The sequence below is a fragment of the Ursus maritimus genome, unplaced genomic scaffold (genome assembly GCF_017311325.1).
Source record: "Ursus maritimus isolate PB19 unplaced genomic scaffold, ASM1731132v1 scaffold_4, whole genome shotgun sequence".
Taxonomy (NCBI): domain Eukaryota; kingdom Metazoa; phylum Chordata; class Mammalia; order Carnivora; family Ursidae; genus Ursus; species Ursus maritimus.
Genome location: NW_024426552.1, coordinates 15,536,519 through 15,551,345, shown reverse-complemented (window position 1 = coordinate 15,551,345; position 14,827 = coordinate 15,536,519). Strand labels below are relative to the sequence as shown.

Genomic DNA, 14,827 nt, shown 5'->3' with positions numbered 1-14,827 from the left:
CGGAAGGGACCAGAAAAGAGTAGAAAGCATGTAACTGTCAAACGAAAGCCAAGAGCAATTCTAGAAGAACTCCAAGTGTTGAGGCTGTGGACACAAGTTATTGGAAGGACTCATGGAGGAAACATAGGGTGGCTGATTTCATCACCTCCCACCTCGAGTAGAGAACAAAGATAGGCTGGAGTATTTGATGTAAATGTTGGGCCAGAGGCCAAGCTCAGGAGGAGGAGGGAGCTCTACTTCCCTAAGAGAAGTTTATTAGGATGCCCTGTCTGGTAGTAAACACCCCCTCTTCTACAATCCCTGTGGCTGACTGTGGTGTACATACTACCTTCCCACACAGGCTGACCCAGCCTCAGCTACAAAGATAGCCATGCAAGCAGAAAGTAAACATCTAAAGCAAGCAAACACCCTGAAAGAGTAACATACAAGCTAAAGAACAAAGGAAACGTCACTAAATGAGAATTTTTGCAGCAAACAAATGGAAACTTTGAAAACAGTATCATTGAAAACCACAGAAAGAGAATGGATACTGCATCCTTGAAACAAAAGATTGTTTTTAAGACCCCCGATTAGAAAAAAGAAAATGCTTACCAAATAAAAATCTTAATAGATAAGACAAAAAGCAGAAACTATTCAACTGAAGAGAGGATATGCTAGCTGGAAGCCTAAATTTCACTCAGAATGTTGGAGATGGTGTAATGGGTGCTGTGGTCCACCACCCAGATCCCTGCCAGGGACCCACTCACTCTTCCACCTGTTGGCGGCTGACAGCTCACCACCAAGTCTCTCTCCAGGAATTACCCTTGGGAAAGAGAATTGCTTTGCCCAAGTTTATGTCCTTCCCCCAGAGGCACACAGGTCCCCTTGCTTGGATTCAGAACAATCTGACGGGTCATCCCCTGAACAGTCAGCTGAGGCGTTTGTTAACAACTGCAACACAGCTCAACTTCTCCCTTTACCCTACCCTCCTTACCTTTCCCTCCCAGATACTGTCTCCTGGAGAACTTGGGGAATAAGGCTTCTGCCTACAGCTCCCCCTGCTGTGTGCGCTCTCTCTCTCTGACAAATGAATAAATAAAGTCTTAAAAAAAAAAATCTAACGACCTAGCTAGTAAGGTAGATCCCATTAATAGAGTGAAGTCTATACTTTGAAACCAGAAAATAAACTTTTTTTCGAGAGCATTTCCTAAGCACAGCACAAAAATCAGAAAAAAAAACCAGATTTAATCGTTTTTAAATATCTGCATAGTAAAAAATATTGCAAACAAAACAAAAAGGCAATAGCAAACCAGAGGAAAGTTATCACCAACCATCTGCGAGACGCTTCCATGTAGTAGACACCCATATCAGCATCACGACTTTGCTCTTGGGGTAACATTCTGGCCATCTGGCTCTTGGGCTGATGAGGCGTCCCTCCAGGCCCCCAGACAGGTGCAAGGAAATCACTTCCTCTACCTGGCCACAGGAGCAATTCAAGCATGAGCATTTCGGGCCAATAATAAGGAGTGAATGATAGGGGTTTAGTGCAAGCAATGGAAAAAGACTCTGCTGCTGAATTTATGGTGTGAGGCTGTAAGACACAGGCATCCTGGTGCCAGAGCGAGGGCTAGCCTGAGGATAAAGCTGAAGAAACAGAAGCCAGAAATGAATCCCAGAGACATACACTGGTGCCTAAATAGACAGAAATAACCAGAATGCTCAATGTCTTTAAATGTATTGGGATGAGGTGGAGAGCAGGCAGGGGGTAAACAATTACAAAAGACTTTGAGGCTGAACTGTGGTATATAGAAAACTATGCAAATGGAAAAGCAGTTATTACTAGGTGTTGTGGGTTCAATCACATTCCCCATAAAGATATGCTGAAATCCTTAACTCTCCCCCACCCCACCCCATTTGTGTGTGTGTGTGTGTGTGTGTTTTATTTGCAAATAGTGTCTCTGCAAATGTAATCAAGTTAAAATGAGGTCACACTGGATTAGGGTGAGCCCGAAACCCCGTGACTGGTGTCCTTTTAAGGAAGGAGGTTTGGAGGAAGAAAAGACACATGGGAAAGAAGTCCACATGAAGACCAGGACAGAAATGGGAGTTACGCTGCCACTGCAAGCCAAAGAAGGCCAGGGATTGCTGCCAACCACCAGAGGCTAGAAGAGGCAAGGAAGGATTCTCCCCTAGAGCCTTCATAGGCAGCATGGCCCTTCCGCCACCATGATTTCAGACTTCTGTCCTCCAGAACTGAGAGAATACATTTCTGTTGTTTTAAACCATCCAGTTTGTGGTAATTTATTATGGCAGACTTGGGAAAGTAATATACCATATGATTATTAACTTCAAGGAAAAGCAAAGAGTTGTGCAAGGAAAAAAAATACGGGTATAATACAGAAATCCGTTCCAGGTAGCATTTCTATAGACAGAATAATGAAAAAATAAACAAATAAATTACAATATAACCATATTGGGAAGATAGGGAGAGGGGGCCTGGTAATTATTTTGGTTTATTGGCAGCAGAGAATCAAATTCTTGCCTTCTGTCATGTGAACTTTACCCTCTATCATGGGAACTCAACAGATCATGGGAAAATTGAGAAATGAAGTAATATCGTTAATAAGTTGGGTACATTGAGACATGGACAAATGCCAAAGAAACAGCTAAAAGTTGAAAATGGTCATCTCTGGAGAATGAGACATGAGAAATTGGATATTGGTGTACTACTAGACTGGACTGTTTTTCATAATAAATCATGTAGCACTACTTGGCCCATTAAATTATGCATGTATCAACTTTGATGAAAATAAAAATGAAATTAAAGAGTAAAAAATAAGCAATAATGAACAGACAGTTCACAAAGGAAGAAATTCAAATGAAGAACATATGAACACATGCCTAAACTCAATCACAATCAGGCCAATTCAATTTAAAATAAATTTTAAAAATAAGTCTAATAATATTAAATCAAATATTAAATCTGCCACCAACTAAGTACAATTAGTTTGGAAAGAAATTTGGAAATTTGAAAATGTTGAGTAAAATTGAGAATGTGTAGACAACACTGCTAATCCATTCTGGCTTGAATCCCAGGAAACTTGTACAGGAGCAGAAAAAACCATGTTGGAGGAAGTTAATTACAATGTTGTTTATAATAGTGAAAATCCAGAGAGGATTAAATGTTTACCAATAGATACTTATCCATTCCAGATAGGATATTTTATATTTTCATATAACACTATCTGACAATGAAAAGGGATAAACTAACTTTATATATATGAAAACACAGAGTGAAAATTTTCAGTGAAAAAGAAATGGAAAGAACAGTTTGTCCAACCTATTACCAGTGAAACAAATTTGAAAACATACTAACCATATGCTGCTCATGAACATCTGAATGTAAAAGCATAAAAACATTGATTGGAGGGATACACGCTAAATTCATGAGAGAAGGCAAGTTGGAGAAAGGTTTACAAAATGGAACTGAAGGTGAATACGGAAAGAACATCCACTTCATCTGCAATATGTTAGTTCTTATATGTAAAAATTCTTTTAAGGATGGGAAATTAGCCCTGCAGATTTTTGGTTTGTGAGTCTCCATAGTCACATAAAATCACTAAATAATAATAGAATCAATAAATAATAATATTTGTTATATTTAAGTTACATATTAAATAATAATATATAGTATATGTATTTTTAAAATAAAATTAAAACTCTTAAGGAAATATGAGAAAGGACTATTAATTGTCAATTCTGGGTGGTTGGTACTCAGGGTTTTAAAAAATGGAATCTAAGTACTTTTCTGTATTTTTATTACTCAAATTTTTAAAACTAGCTGTAAAAATGTTTCATTGGGAAATTTCAAAAATTGACTCAAAAAGAATGCAAATGCCTGAATAGTCTAATAACCTATAGAAAATGCCCCAAAACAGCAGAGAACTGTCCACTAAAAAAAAAGCACTAAATCCATCCAATTTTATGGGTGAGTTCTACCAAATGTTCCGGAAACAATGTCCTAACTCATCCTGTGATAGCATAATCAAAACAGAGCTAGATTATTAGCATTCCAAATTCAGCAGGGTATTAATAGAAAAATCATCTTGCTTGAGTGAGGCTTATAAAAAGAGTCCCTTCATGATTTAACATCGGGAAAGCAATTTTTATAATATAGTACAGTAAAATATTAAATGAGAAAAAAATCTTAATCTTAAGGCTCAAAGCTAAAAGCCCAGTTGATGTAAAAAAAAAAAAGTAAAATTTAGTAACCGTTATATATTTTTTCAATTTTCTGCAAACAAGAAATAGAAAACTTTTAAATGTAGAATAAAGAAAAAAACCACTCCCCTTAGTCAAAAACAATCGAGGATGCCCTGCACCAAGTGCTAATCTACAAAATGAAATAAATTTAAATATTCGAAATAAGAAAGCAAATGTCGGCAGTTGCAGATTATATAACTGTTGTAGACTTAGAAATTCCAAGAGCATTTACTGACAAACTCTTAAAATAACAAGCCCGGATTCGTCTCTCCGCCTCCGGCGCCCCGCCCCTCTACCCTGTCCCCGACTGCCGGGCCTGCGCACGCGCAATTTTGGCGCATGCGCGTGGGGCGGAGAGGCGGAAGATGGCGGCTCCAAGCTTCCGCACACCGCTGCATGGGCACGTGGGCCGCGGCGCCTTCAGCAATGTGTATGAGCCCGCGGAGGATACGTTCCTGCTGCTGGACGCGCTCGAGGCGGCAGCGGCCGAGCTGACGGGGTGCGAGGAGGGCGAGGGTCTCCGCGGGAGAGGGCTCGGGCGTCCTGGAGAGGCGGCGGCGAAGGGAGAGCCAAGGAAAGGAGGGATGCTGTCTGCCCCAAGAGGGTCAGCATCCTTGGCGAACATTGACACCAGCACGCCGTTACAGACGATTTTCCTGTAGATACCTGTAATGAGCGGGCCAGGGATCTATCTACTTTCGTGTTGTTTTGGTCGCAGGAGCTACATAGCTCCTTGCCACGCCAGTGTGTGTCTTTTCCTTTCAGCTATTAGTCTCAAGAACACAAGCCCCTGAGAGCAGCGATATTATAACAAGTTCAAAAACCAAATATTCCGAAAATATTGCTAATTAATATTAAATTTTTAGTAAATATTAAAAGCTGCGTCGTATTTAATTTACTCAGTACACAAAAGCACCCTTTAGCAACTGAAGGGCACAAAAATGAAATGAGGTTGTGAAATCCTGGCGTGAAGTATTTTTAAACCCACTGAACAGCATACTCTGCCCTGTACCAATAGCCAGTTAGCCACGTGTGGCTACCGAATCCTTTAATTGTGGCTAGTGCGACTGCAGAACGTAATTTTTCATTTGACTTATAATTTTAAATAGCTACATAACTAGCAGCCTATGGAATTTTCCGTAGCACTTTATAAATAATAAAATTGACTTGTTGAAGTGCCCCCATAAATTTTAAATGACATTAAAAGAATACCTACATTGTAATTTTTTAATGAAAGGAATTTGAGTAATTAGATTTATTTGAAGATCGAGATCGAAATTGGTTTTCTCAAGATGAAACAGCTGTCAGGCTTCATAGATCTATATTTCTATATTGTGTTTATCTCTCTTAAACCTTGTCAGATTTTTCCATATATAAAAAGCCCCAACTCTTATTAAACTAGCTTTTCGTTGTAAACGATGGAACTTTGGGATTTACTGGAATATAGAATGGTACAGTACTGATTTTTATAATTTGTCTTTTAGTCTCAAGATGTCCCAGAAAGATTTACAAAGCACAAATTGCATTGCAAAGTATGCTGCGAAAGGAGCTGATTTTGTTATAAAGTTGGTTTATTTCTGGTCTTGGAATTCTGTTTATGAAAGCAGGATAGTTATTTTCAAATAAAAGCCTCCTGGTAAGATTCAGCAGACTTCCCACCGAATAATAAAGTTTTGTCAGATAATGTGGACTGATTGCAAAAATTAGAAGGTGCTAGAGTTTGTTTTTGGATAGTTGTTTGAGGAGTTAGTTGCCAGAGAGACTTCCTAAAACCCATCAAACCTAGTTCTGTGATGGAGATAATTGGTGCTTTTGATGCATATGTAGATTATAGGCAGAGAAATAAATTTAATTGAAGGATAAAGTACAGTATAAGAAAGAATTTATTCAAAAGCATTTTAAAGTTACTACTAACATTCTAAGATCAGATACTCTGATCTTTTCCCAGTTCAGTGTACAGCTGTACAAATAAGGAATTTCTTTGCTGCTCTAAATCTATTAAAAGAAAGGGGGAATTTTTTTCCCTAGGATATGCTAATGGATTTGTGAATGTTACATACTTTTAAATGACAGAGAAAGCATCTTTCATAAATAAAGAATGTAATAATACTAACCCTATCATTGTGGGGAAGTACTAAACTAGGAGCTCCTTGTGAGAAGCATTGCCACTTTTCATATTGGTATTTTCAATCCTCAACCTTATTCCATAGTTTTTATGTAATGTTTTATAGAAATTAATTGAAAGCCATCTATTTTATGGACTTAAATTACACACCCCAAACAATTTTGAGTTAAACGGTAATAAAAGCACGAAGTGGTTGTCAGAAATGAGTGTGTTTATAAATTTCTTTTATATTTTCATATTTGGGGACAAGTGATGCAAAGAAATACACAATAGAAGTAGATTGAGAGTCCTTTTCTGTGGTGTCTATTTTTATCCTACCAAACCATATTTATTTTGTTTTTTTTAGGGTGGAAATATGCCTTGAAGTAGGGTCAGGGTCTGGAGTGGTATCTGCATTCCTAGCCTCCATGATAGGTCCTCAAGCTTTGTACATGTAAGTATATCAAATTCATCCACATCTTCCACTAAGAAATTCACTAGGGTTATGACTGCTTGAATGAAATCATTTTTGTAAATAAATAATATATATCTGAAAGGGTCTACTTAAGTGTAGTGAGGACTTAGATTGTAAATTATTCTTCCCTAAAAATTATAATTGCATGTGCAAAACTGTTCCATCATACTGCATAATTATAGAAGCAACAAAATTATTTTAGGGTATTTCTAAATTTGAAATTTTGGGGGTAAATAGCCTGATTACCAGGAAAAATTAAAAGTTACTTAAATTTTTTTTTTTTTTTTTTAAGATTTTATTTATTTATTCGACAGAGATAGAGACAGCCAGCGAGAGAGGGAACACAGGCAGGGGGAGTGGGAGAGGAAGAAGCAGGCTCATAGCGGAGGAGCCCGATGTGGGGCTCGATCCCATAACGCCGGGATCACGCCCTGAGCCGAAGGCAGACGCTTAACCGCTGTGCCACCCAGGCACCCCTAAAAGTTACTTAAATTTTTTAAGAAAATTTGAGAATATGGAAAGTTTAAAGAAGAAAATAAAAATCACTTCCGGTTCTACCACACATGGTCCAAGTGTGTTTCTTTTTTTCCCATTTCCTATGTTTTTCATTTAATATTGTAACATGATTTTTCAAAAATTCCTTTTAAGTTTTTGTGGTGGCACAGTATTCATTGGATTCATAATTTAATAAATTCCCTCAGATGTGTATGCACGTATGTGTGTTTTTCTACTCTTGCACATTATATCAATATAACAATCTTTTCCATTAATATAACAAATCTTTGCTCTTTTTTCTTCACCATTATTAAAGCATTTTAATTTTTTTCTAAAGTAGTGGAACATTTTCTAATTTTTCAGTAATAGATTTGCCTCATGGTCGTCAGATACAGTTTTCTTTCTTTTCTGTTTCTAGGTGCACTGACATCAACCCTGAGGCAGCAGCTTGCACTCTGGAGACAGCACACTGTAACAAAGTCCACATTCAGCCAGTAATCACAGACTTGGTGAGCTGTTCATCCTTGTCCAATAATAGTTTCCTTTTCAAATAAGGTTAAGAAGGGCGCCTGGGTGGCTCAGTCGTTAAGCGTCTGCCTTTGGCTCAGGGCGTGGTACCAGCGTTCTGGGATCAAGCCCCACATCAGGCTCCTCCGCTGGAAGCCTGTTTCTTCCTCCCACCCCCCCTGCTTGTGTTCCCTCTCTTGCTGGCTATCTCTATCTCTGTCAAATAAATAAAAACTCTTTAAAAAAAAAAAAAACAAGTAAGGTTAAGATGATTAGGTCAAAGAAACTTGAGTGGTTAATTAATTTTTAGTCCACTAAATAGTATAATTTACAAAGTAAATTCTTGACTGATGTAATTCACCTTGTCCAAAATTCAAAGGAAATTTCTACTGTCTTGGAAGGATCAGTCATCTTTTGGTCAGAAGTGACAAAGAATCCAGTTCAGACTGGCTTAAGTAAAGAGAGTGTGTGGCTTCAGGCACAGCTGGCTCCAGGAACTCAAATGATATGACAGCCATCTTTTTCTTAAGCTCTGAACTTCTCTCTTTATTGGCTCTATTTCTAGATAGTCTTTCCCTTCATGGTAAGAAGATACTTGCATGTCGGTATCTTATTTCTCAGCAAACACCTCCGTCACCCCTCCATGGAAAGAAACTCTTTCTATTCAGGTAGTCTGACTAGCCCCAAAACGCATATTGCTTAGATCATCTTGGATCATATGCCATCTCTCAATCTCTCACTATGGCCAAAGGGGATTGAAATATAGAGATGACTGGTTTAGGCCTGAGTCATAGTCACACCCCGGCAGCTGCATTGGGATAAGCCCTACCCAAGCCACATGGATTGAGAATGAGAGAAGGTAGAGCTTAACCAATAGAGATCAAGGAGATAAAATCAGAAGAAAGAGGGGAATGAGGCCTGGGCAGGTAAAAACAGCACATCACAATTACAGAATCATCATTTTATTTTAAGTTACACATACATTTTCCAGTCACAGTTTTCCTTTATTATTTTAATTAGTAAGACTTGGATAATTTTGGATTTTTGTTGTTAGGAGTGCTTTTTTGTAAGCAAAAAATCATAACAGCATGTACTAGGTAGGGATAAGAAATAAAAATGCTTTCTGTGCTTCTTGACCTCTGTTATTCTTAAATGGTAAGAGTGCTTAGCTTTTCTGCTTTTTTAAACTCACAAATGATTTTTCAGCTTAGAAGGAATTAAGCCAAATGTGTAAGAAATTCTTACCTATTAGTAGAACTTGTTATTGCTATTAAAAACTAGATTATCAAGAAAGTACTCAGGTGATTTACGTGGGATCACCGTGGTGGTTTTGCCCTTTAAAATTTTAATTTGTTTCTTTAATGTGTCCGTGATTAGTGTTAAATATATGTTTTTGGTATAATAATAAAATTTTAGAGATATAAGAAATTCAGAGTATCTTTTTTTTTTTAACAGAGGTAGAAACTGAGGTGAGGTTCATTTTTTTAAAGTCACATAACTAAGAAAGTGATAAATACAGAATTTAAGCCCAGACCTTGGGACTGTAAATCTAGAGGTCTCACAGCTGTTTCAGGACGTGGCTCATGGTAGTTCGTGCCAGAGTCAGCTCTTTCAGTGGTTCAAGGTGACTGTGACGCTGAGTGCTGACAAAGAAAGAAGGAAGAAGTAGGCATTACCATAGGTATTATGATCCACTTACAAAAGTGTTTGTATTCAGCACGCTGGGCATAGATTACCGCAGCCATGATACAAAACCATAACTGAGCTTACCTGTTTACAAAGGAGCACTTTCATTTTGCTTCTTTTTTAGTTTTAGAAAAAAGACTTTTTCAGGGGGCGCCTGGGTGGCACAGCGGTTAAGCGTCTGCCTTTGGCTCAGGGCGTGATCCCGGCGTTATGGGATCGAGCCCCACATCAGGCTCCTATTGAGAGCCTGCTTCTTCCTCTCCCACTCCCCCTGGTTGTGTTCCCTCTCTCGCTGGCTGTCTCTATCTGTGTTAAATAAATAAATAAAATCTTTAAAAAAAAAAAAAAAAGACTTTTTCAGTTATGTCATATGCTTTTTCTTACATTCCTAAAACCAAGTAAACATAACTTTACCTTTGATCGATTCAGGGTCATTCATATGAACATTAGTTACTGTTCTGTGCTAGCTGTGATAATGAGGCTTATTCAGCGCTTTCTGCCTTTACACTGAGTAGCTAGAGCCTGCAGTGATTTTTATTTCCTCTCCTCTTTGTCTCTCTTTTCACTTGCTTTACGTTGTCTTATTTATTACCGTTACCTGTTGGTGGTATTTCCGCTCTCTCTTTCCATATGCTCTGTGCTAGAATACCAAACAAGTGATTTAGTTAAACTTGTATTTAAACTAAGAGTTCAGGGCCTCTGAATAAGAGCCTCTCATATGCATAAAGTACATTTTGCTATATCGATTTAAAACTTCTTATCAGAGGCCTTTTTTGCTTGCTTCCCAGTTCTCGGATCTGTTCTAATGCTCTGAGACCACCCAAAAGCTGAATATGGATGGGTGAGAGATGTGTGTGATTAGACCTTATATCCAGTCTACAATGACTTTCTAATTAAAATCCATTTTTCTTTTTAAACTATATCATTTTCCATGTTTTAATATTAATTTTTTCCTTTTTTTAAAATCCAGTACTGCAATGATTATTAGTATATAGTACCTCAAAGCCATTATAAACAATTACAAAGCAAATTGTTTTCTAGTTTCCTTACCCAACATTTCTGGAAAATTACCTTCTGGACTTTTTTTTCACAATGTGAGAAACTTAATTGCTTTATGTAATTGAAAATAAAGCTTTTGGGGGCGCCTGGGTGGCATGGCGGTTGAGCATCTGCCTTTCGCTCAGGGCGTGATCCCGGCGTTATGGGATCGAGCCCCACATCAGGCTCCTCTGCTAGGAGCCTGCTTCTTCCTCTCCCACTCCCCCTGCTTGTGTTCCCTCTCTCGCTGGCTGTCTTTATCTCTGTTGAATAAATAAATAAAATCTTAAAAAAAAAAAGTTTCTTTAAAAAAAAGAAAAAGAAAATAAAGCTTTTGATTATTTCAAATGTATTTCCTCACTGCAATATCACTACTGGAAGGAACAGCAGATGCACTAGTCATCTTCCTACTTTCAGACAAGGGTACACCTGAGTCACTTCCCTCAAAAATGTTACTTTTCACTCTTTAAACATCTCTGTAACATCTCTGTAACATCTCCTCAAAGATACTATTTATGTGTTCTCTTTGAACTATATAGTTAACAGGCTTATTAAGATGACAAACATAGAATTGCTTTTAGAAACCTGGATAAATGGAAGTTGTAAGGCAGTGTTTCACGCCATGCATAAGTAGCCCAGTGATGTGCCCAGTACAGAGGTGGTATCACCGAGTATTAAATTTGAATCACATAATGTAAAAGCTCTTTCCTCTCTAATTCTCCTTCAGCCATTTTGATTACATCTGGGAGAAGGTCTGAGTTTTAACACTTTTTAAACACTTGCAAATGTCACTTTTTTTTTTCTCTTAAAGATTGTATTTATTTATTATTTGTTTGAGAGACAGAGGGACTGTGAGAGAGCATGAGCAGGTCAGGAGAGGGAGAGGGACAAGCAGGCCCCCCGCTGAGCAGGGAGCCCGATGTGGGGTTTGATCCCAGGACCCTGAGATCATGACCTGAGCTGAAGGCAGACACTGAACCAACTGAGCCACCCAGGTGCCTCTGCAAATGTCTCTTTAACAAAGAGACAGATGGCTTGGGTCACTCTCAGACTGGCAGCAGTAACTATAACCATAATTTTTTTTAATTTATATCACATTTATCCTTGTAGTCATTTCTGTTTCCAGAAGGTAATACTGATATCCCTTTAGAGCAAATTTATTTAACCAAAAAAGGTCCATTTAAATCTAAAAAGAAAGAAAGAAAAGAAACAGACTCAGAATTCATGGGCAAGAGTCTATACAAAGTGGTAATTGAAGGAAATGGCTTTAGGGATGAGAAACCATCCAGATATGGTGTTTTTACTTTACTATGCCTGTGACAGTGCAGGGTGACATGACCAGAAGCGGTCTTGTGAGGAGGCATGTAATTCAGTCATCAGAGGGATCAAAGGAATACTTTAAATGGCATTGTGCCCGAAAAGCACTTGGTTTAAAAAGACATTTTTGTCGTGGTTCCACAGAAAATTGGACCCAGTGGTTGAAAGATGTACAAAATGTCAAACAACTGAGCTTTTCAGTGTCTCTTCCACTTTTTTCAGTCCTTTCTTTGATAGCTAATTGTTCCAGCCACTACATTTATGAGTAATTAAAGTAGAAAGCACATATATATACACGTATTTGTGCATATATTTATATATATATTATATATATATTTATATTTATATATAAATCTTCTGATGTTTTTTGTCATCTCATAAAACATTTCTCTTGGTTACAGAAAATTAATGTTTAAGTTAGAGCAACAGCTTTAGAGCCTGTGTGTATCTGTATAGAACACAGGAGAGCCTGCTTCCGTATTTAATCTTCTAAAAGTGAACCTGGAGTGTAAACATCTGAGCTGTCAAAAAATACAGGCTTTTTGAAAACTTTATGTTCATTCTGATTAATAGTTTAATTTCCTGTTTTTAGGGAAATGCATATAAACTGTATCTGAATGAAAATGTAAAAATATTTATCTCTATCTCTGTCTACAGTTTTTGCTGTCTAACACATTGTTTTCTAAAAACATGGGAAGAAGGTATTTTTAAAGATTTATTTATTTATCTATTTTAATTCTGAGTCCAGCTTAAAATTCTGACTATTGAAACTTTTAGGTCAAAGGCTTACTACCAAGATTGAAGGAGAAAGTTGATCTTCTGGTGTTTAATCCCCCCTATGTAGTGACTCCACCTGAAGAGGTAAGACATGTAACAAAATTTAATTATTAATATTTTCAGCTATTTTCTTTGTAAAATCAAACGAACTTCATGATATGATATTAGTCAGCTGCTGATTAACACAAACTGCTCTGATATGACTCATAATTGTCAATAATTAAGTATGTTGGTAGGCGTAGGAAAGGAATCTCAAACTAATGGAAATACGGTGACCGATATTCATCCTTAAAATTCCCATTGAAATCAGGCCATATGTTTAAATTTGTGTATGTGTGTGTCCTTTATCATGAATGGCAAATTTGCAAAACTATTTTTAATCATCCTTAAATTCATTATAGGAATTCTTTCTGAAAGTCAACAATTGCCTCCTCTCACAGGTATGGGCGGGTGATTGTTATTTCAGGTAGGGAAAAGAAACATCTTGAAATATATGATTTGGAAAATCTCAATAATGAAGAGATAAGTCATATCCCAATGTAAAGAGAGAATAGTCAAGGCAGACAAAGTTTAATAATGAACTAAGGCTAGCTTTCCTTGAATTATTCATGATCCTGTTTTATTCATCGATGAATCGTTCTCTGGCCAGGCTGATAACATTACGTTCTCCTCTACCAACATGGGAAAAGTCTGTGTAGCTGCTGTTGCTACTAAGGGCAGCTAAGCGGCTAAGAACCTGCTGCCCCTCTGACATAGGAACTCCTATGAGAACAAAAGTCGTTGTGACAAGGTGAACAGAGGTTGAGGACAATGCAACTTAATACAACTCTTTAGGAAAGGACTATGTGAATATATATCAAGAGTGATAAAAATGTTTCAGTCCAATAATTTCAGTCCTTGAGATATAATTTAAGAAAATCATTCAGGGGATGCCTGGGTGGCTCAGTCTCAGTTGAGCCTCTGCCTGTGGCTCGAGTCATGATCCCAGGACCCTGGGATCAAGTCCCACGTCAGGCTCCTTGCTCAGTGGGGAGCCTGCTTCTCCCTCTGCCTGCTGCTTGTGTGCTCTCTCGTTCTTTCTCTCTCTCTGACAAAAACATAAATAAATCTTTTTTAAAAAAAGAAAGAAAATCATTCAACAGTAGAATAAAAGTTGACATTCACAACAATATGTTTATTGCATGTTTATTTATGATGACAATATGAACAGAGGGGATGCAGTTAAGTAAATCATGGTCTATCAGGTGTACAAACTTCTGGCAAGACTAGAATGAAGAAGAGATTCTGGGAACATGGGGACACAAATGGGCTTCCTTTCTCCCATATCCCCACTAACTACTAAGCTATGTACTTGCTTCTCCTGAGCCTTACAGCTTCTGGGACAGGGAGATGATTGAGAGTAGGCAGGACCTCGAGCTCTTTCACAGTCCCCAGTCCCAGCAGCGAGAGCTAGTGTGATAATTCCTGTGAGTTGAGCAGTTAGCTGGAGGGCAGAATCAAAGCGCAGGACAGTGAAGACTTCCCTGAGCTTAAAAACATGTTTTACAAAATAAAATATTAGGAAATGAATTAAAAGAGACTCTGGTCTCTGTCAAGACCTGTATCAGTGTTCTGGAAACCAAACAAAAGATTTCAGTGCACAGAGCATGAAGATAAAAAGAAGGAAATCATGAAGGCAAAAGATAAGAGATTTAGAGGTTACTTCCAGGAGACATAATATAAAAATAATAATGGGAGTTTGTGCATATAAAAAATTGTGGCTATACTTACCAGTCTATCTAGAAACATGAGGGTAGGTACTTCTGGCTTGTGCCTGTGAGCTGTGAAAGATCACAAGCAGGCACAGCAAGGCTCAGGTAGCAGGCAAACAGCAGACCACCAAACAGGACCCCTCCCTGTGAAGATGGAAAGCCTCCCTCTCTGGTCTATAAGAATGTGCTTGGTGCCAGGAGACCCTTCCGTAGGGGCATTTCTAATGTAAGCAGATAAACCTGGCTGAGTATGCCTGGGGAGACATATAAACAGGGTCTAGCACAGAGGGGTCCTAGTCCATTGTGGAAGAGAATAATGAGAGACAGGCTTATCACCATGCACTGTGTCCACAGACCACTTTATCTGATGAAACATCCACAGAACGGGCTCCACCCAAATAAGGGGGTAAACCAAGGAAGAGGAAGGCAGGAGCC

General features: G+C 38.1%; 1 protein-coding gene across 10 annotated transcripts in view; it reads left to right on the top strand.

Annotated features, from left to right (window-relative positions):
• The first annotated feature begins 4,582 nt into the window (after nucleotides 1-4,582).
• Nucleotides 4,583-14,827, top strand: part of N6AMT1 (N-6 adenine-specific DNA methyltransferase 1) — a 34,954-nt gene continuing 24,709 nt past the window's right edge. For 8 of the 10 annotated variants that reach the window (XR_005832147.1, XM_040621074.1, XM_040621077.1 and 5 more), the window contains exons 1-4: nucleotides 4,583-4,846; nucleotides 6,714-6,800; nucleotides 7,735-7,825; nucleotides 12,642-12,725. Coding sequence is in view for 9 of the 10 variants with exons in the window: in XM_040621074.1 (XP_040477008.1) it covers nucleotides 4,608-4,846; nucleotides 6,714-6,800; nucleotides 7,735-7,825; nucleotides 12,642-12,725 (501 nt within the window). In the remaining variant the exon portion in view is untranslated. The remainder of the gene's footprint in view (nucleotides 4,847-6,713; nucleotides 6,801-7,734; nucleotides 7,826-12,641; nucleotides 12,726-14,827) is intronic. The other 2 variants (XM_008701774.2, XM_008701776.2) reach the window with 1 other exon arrangement.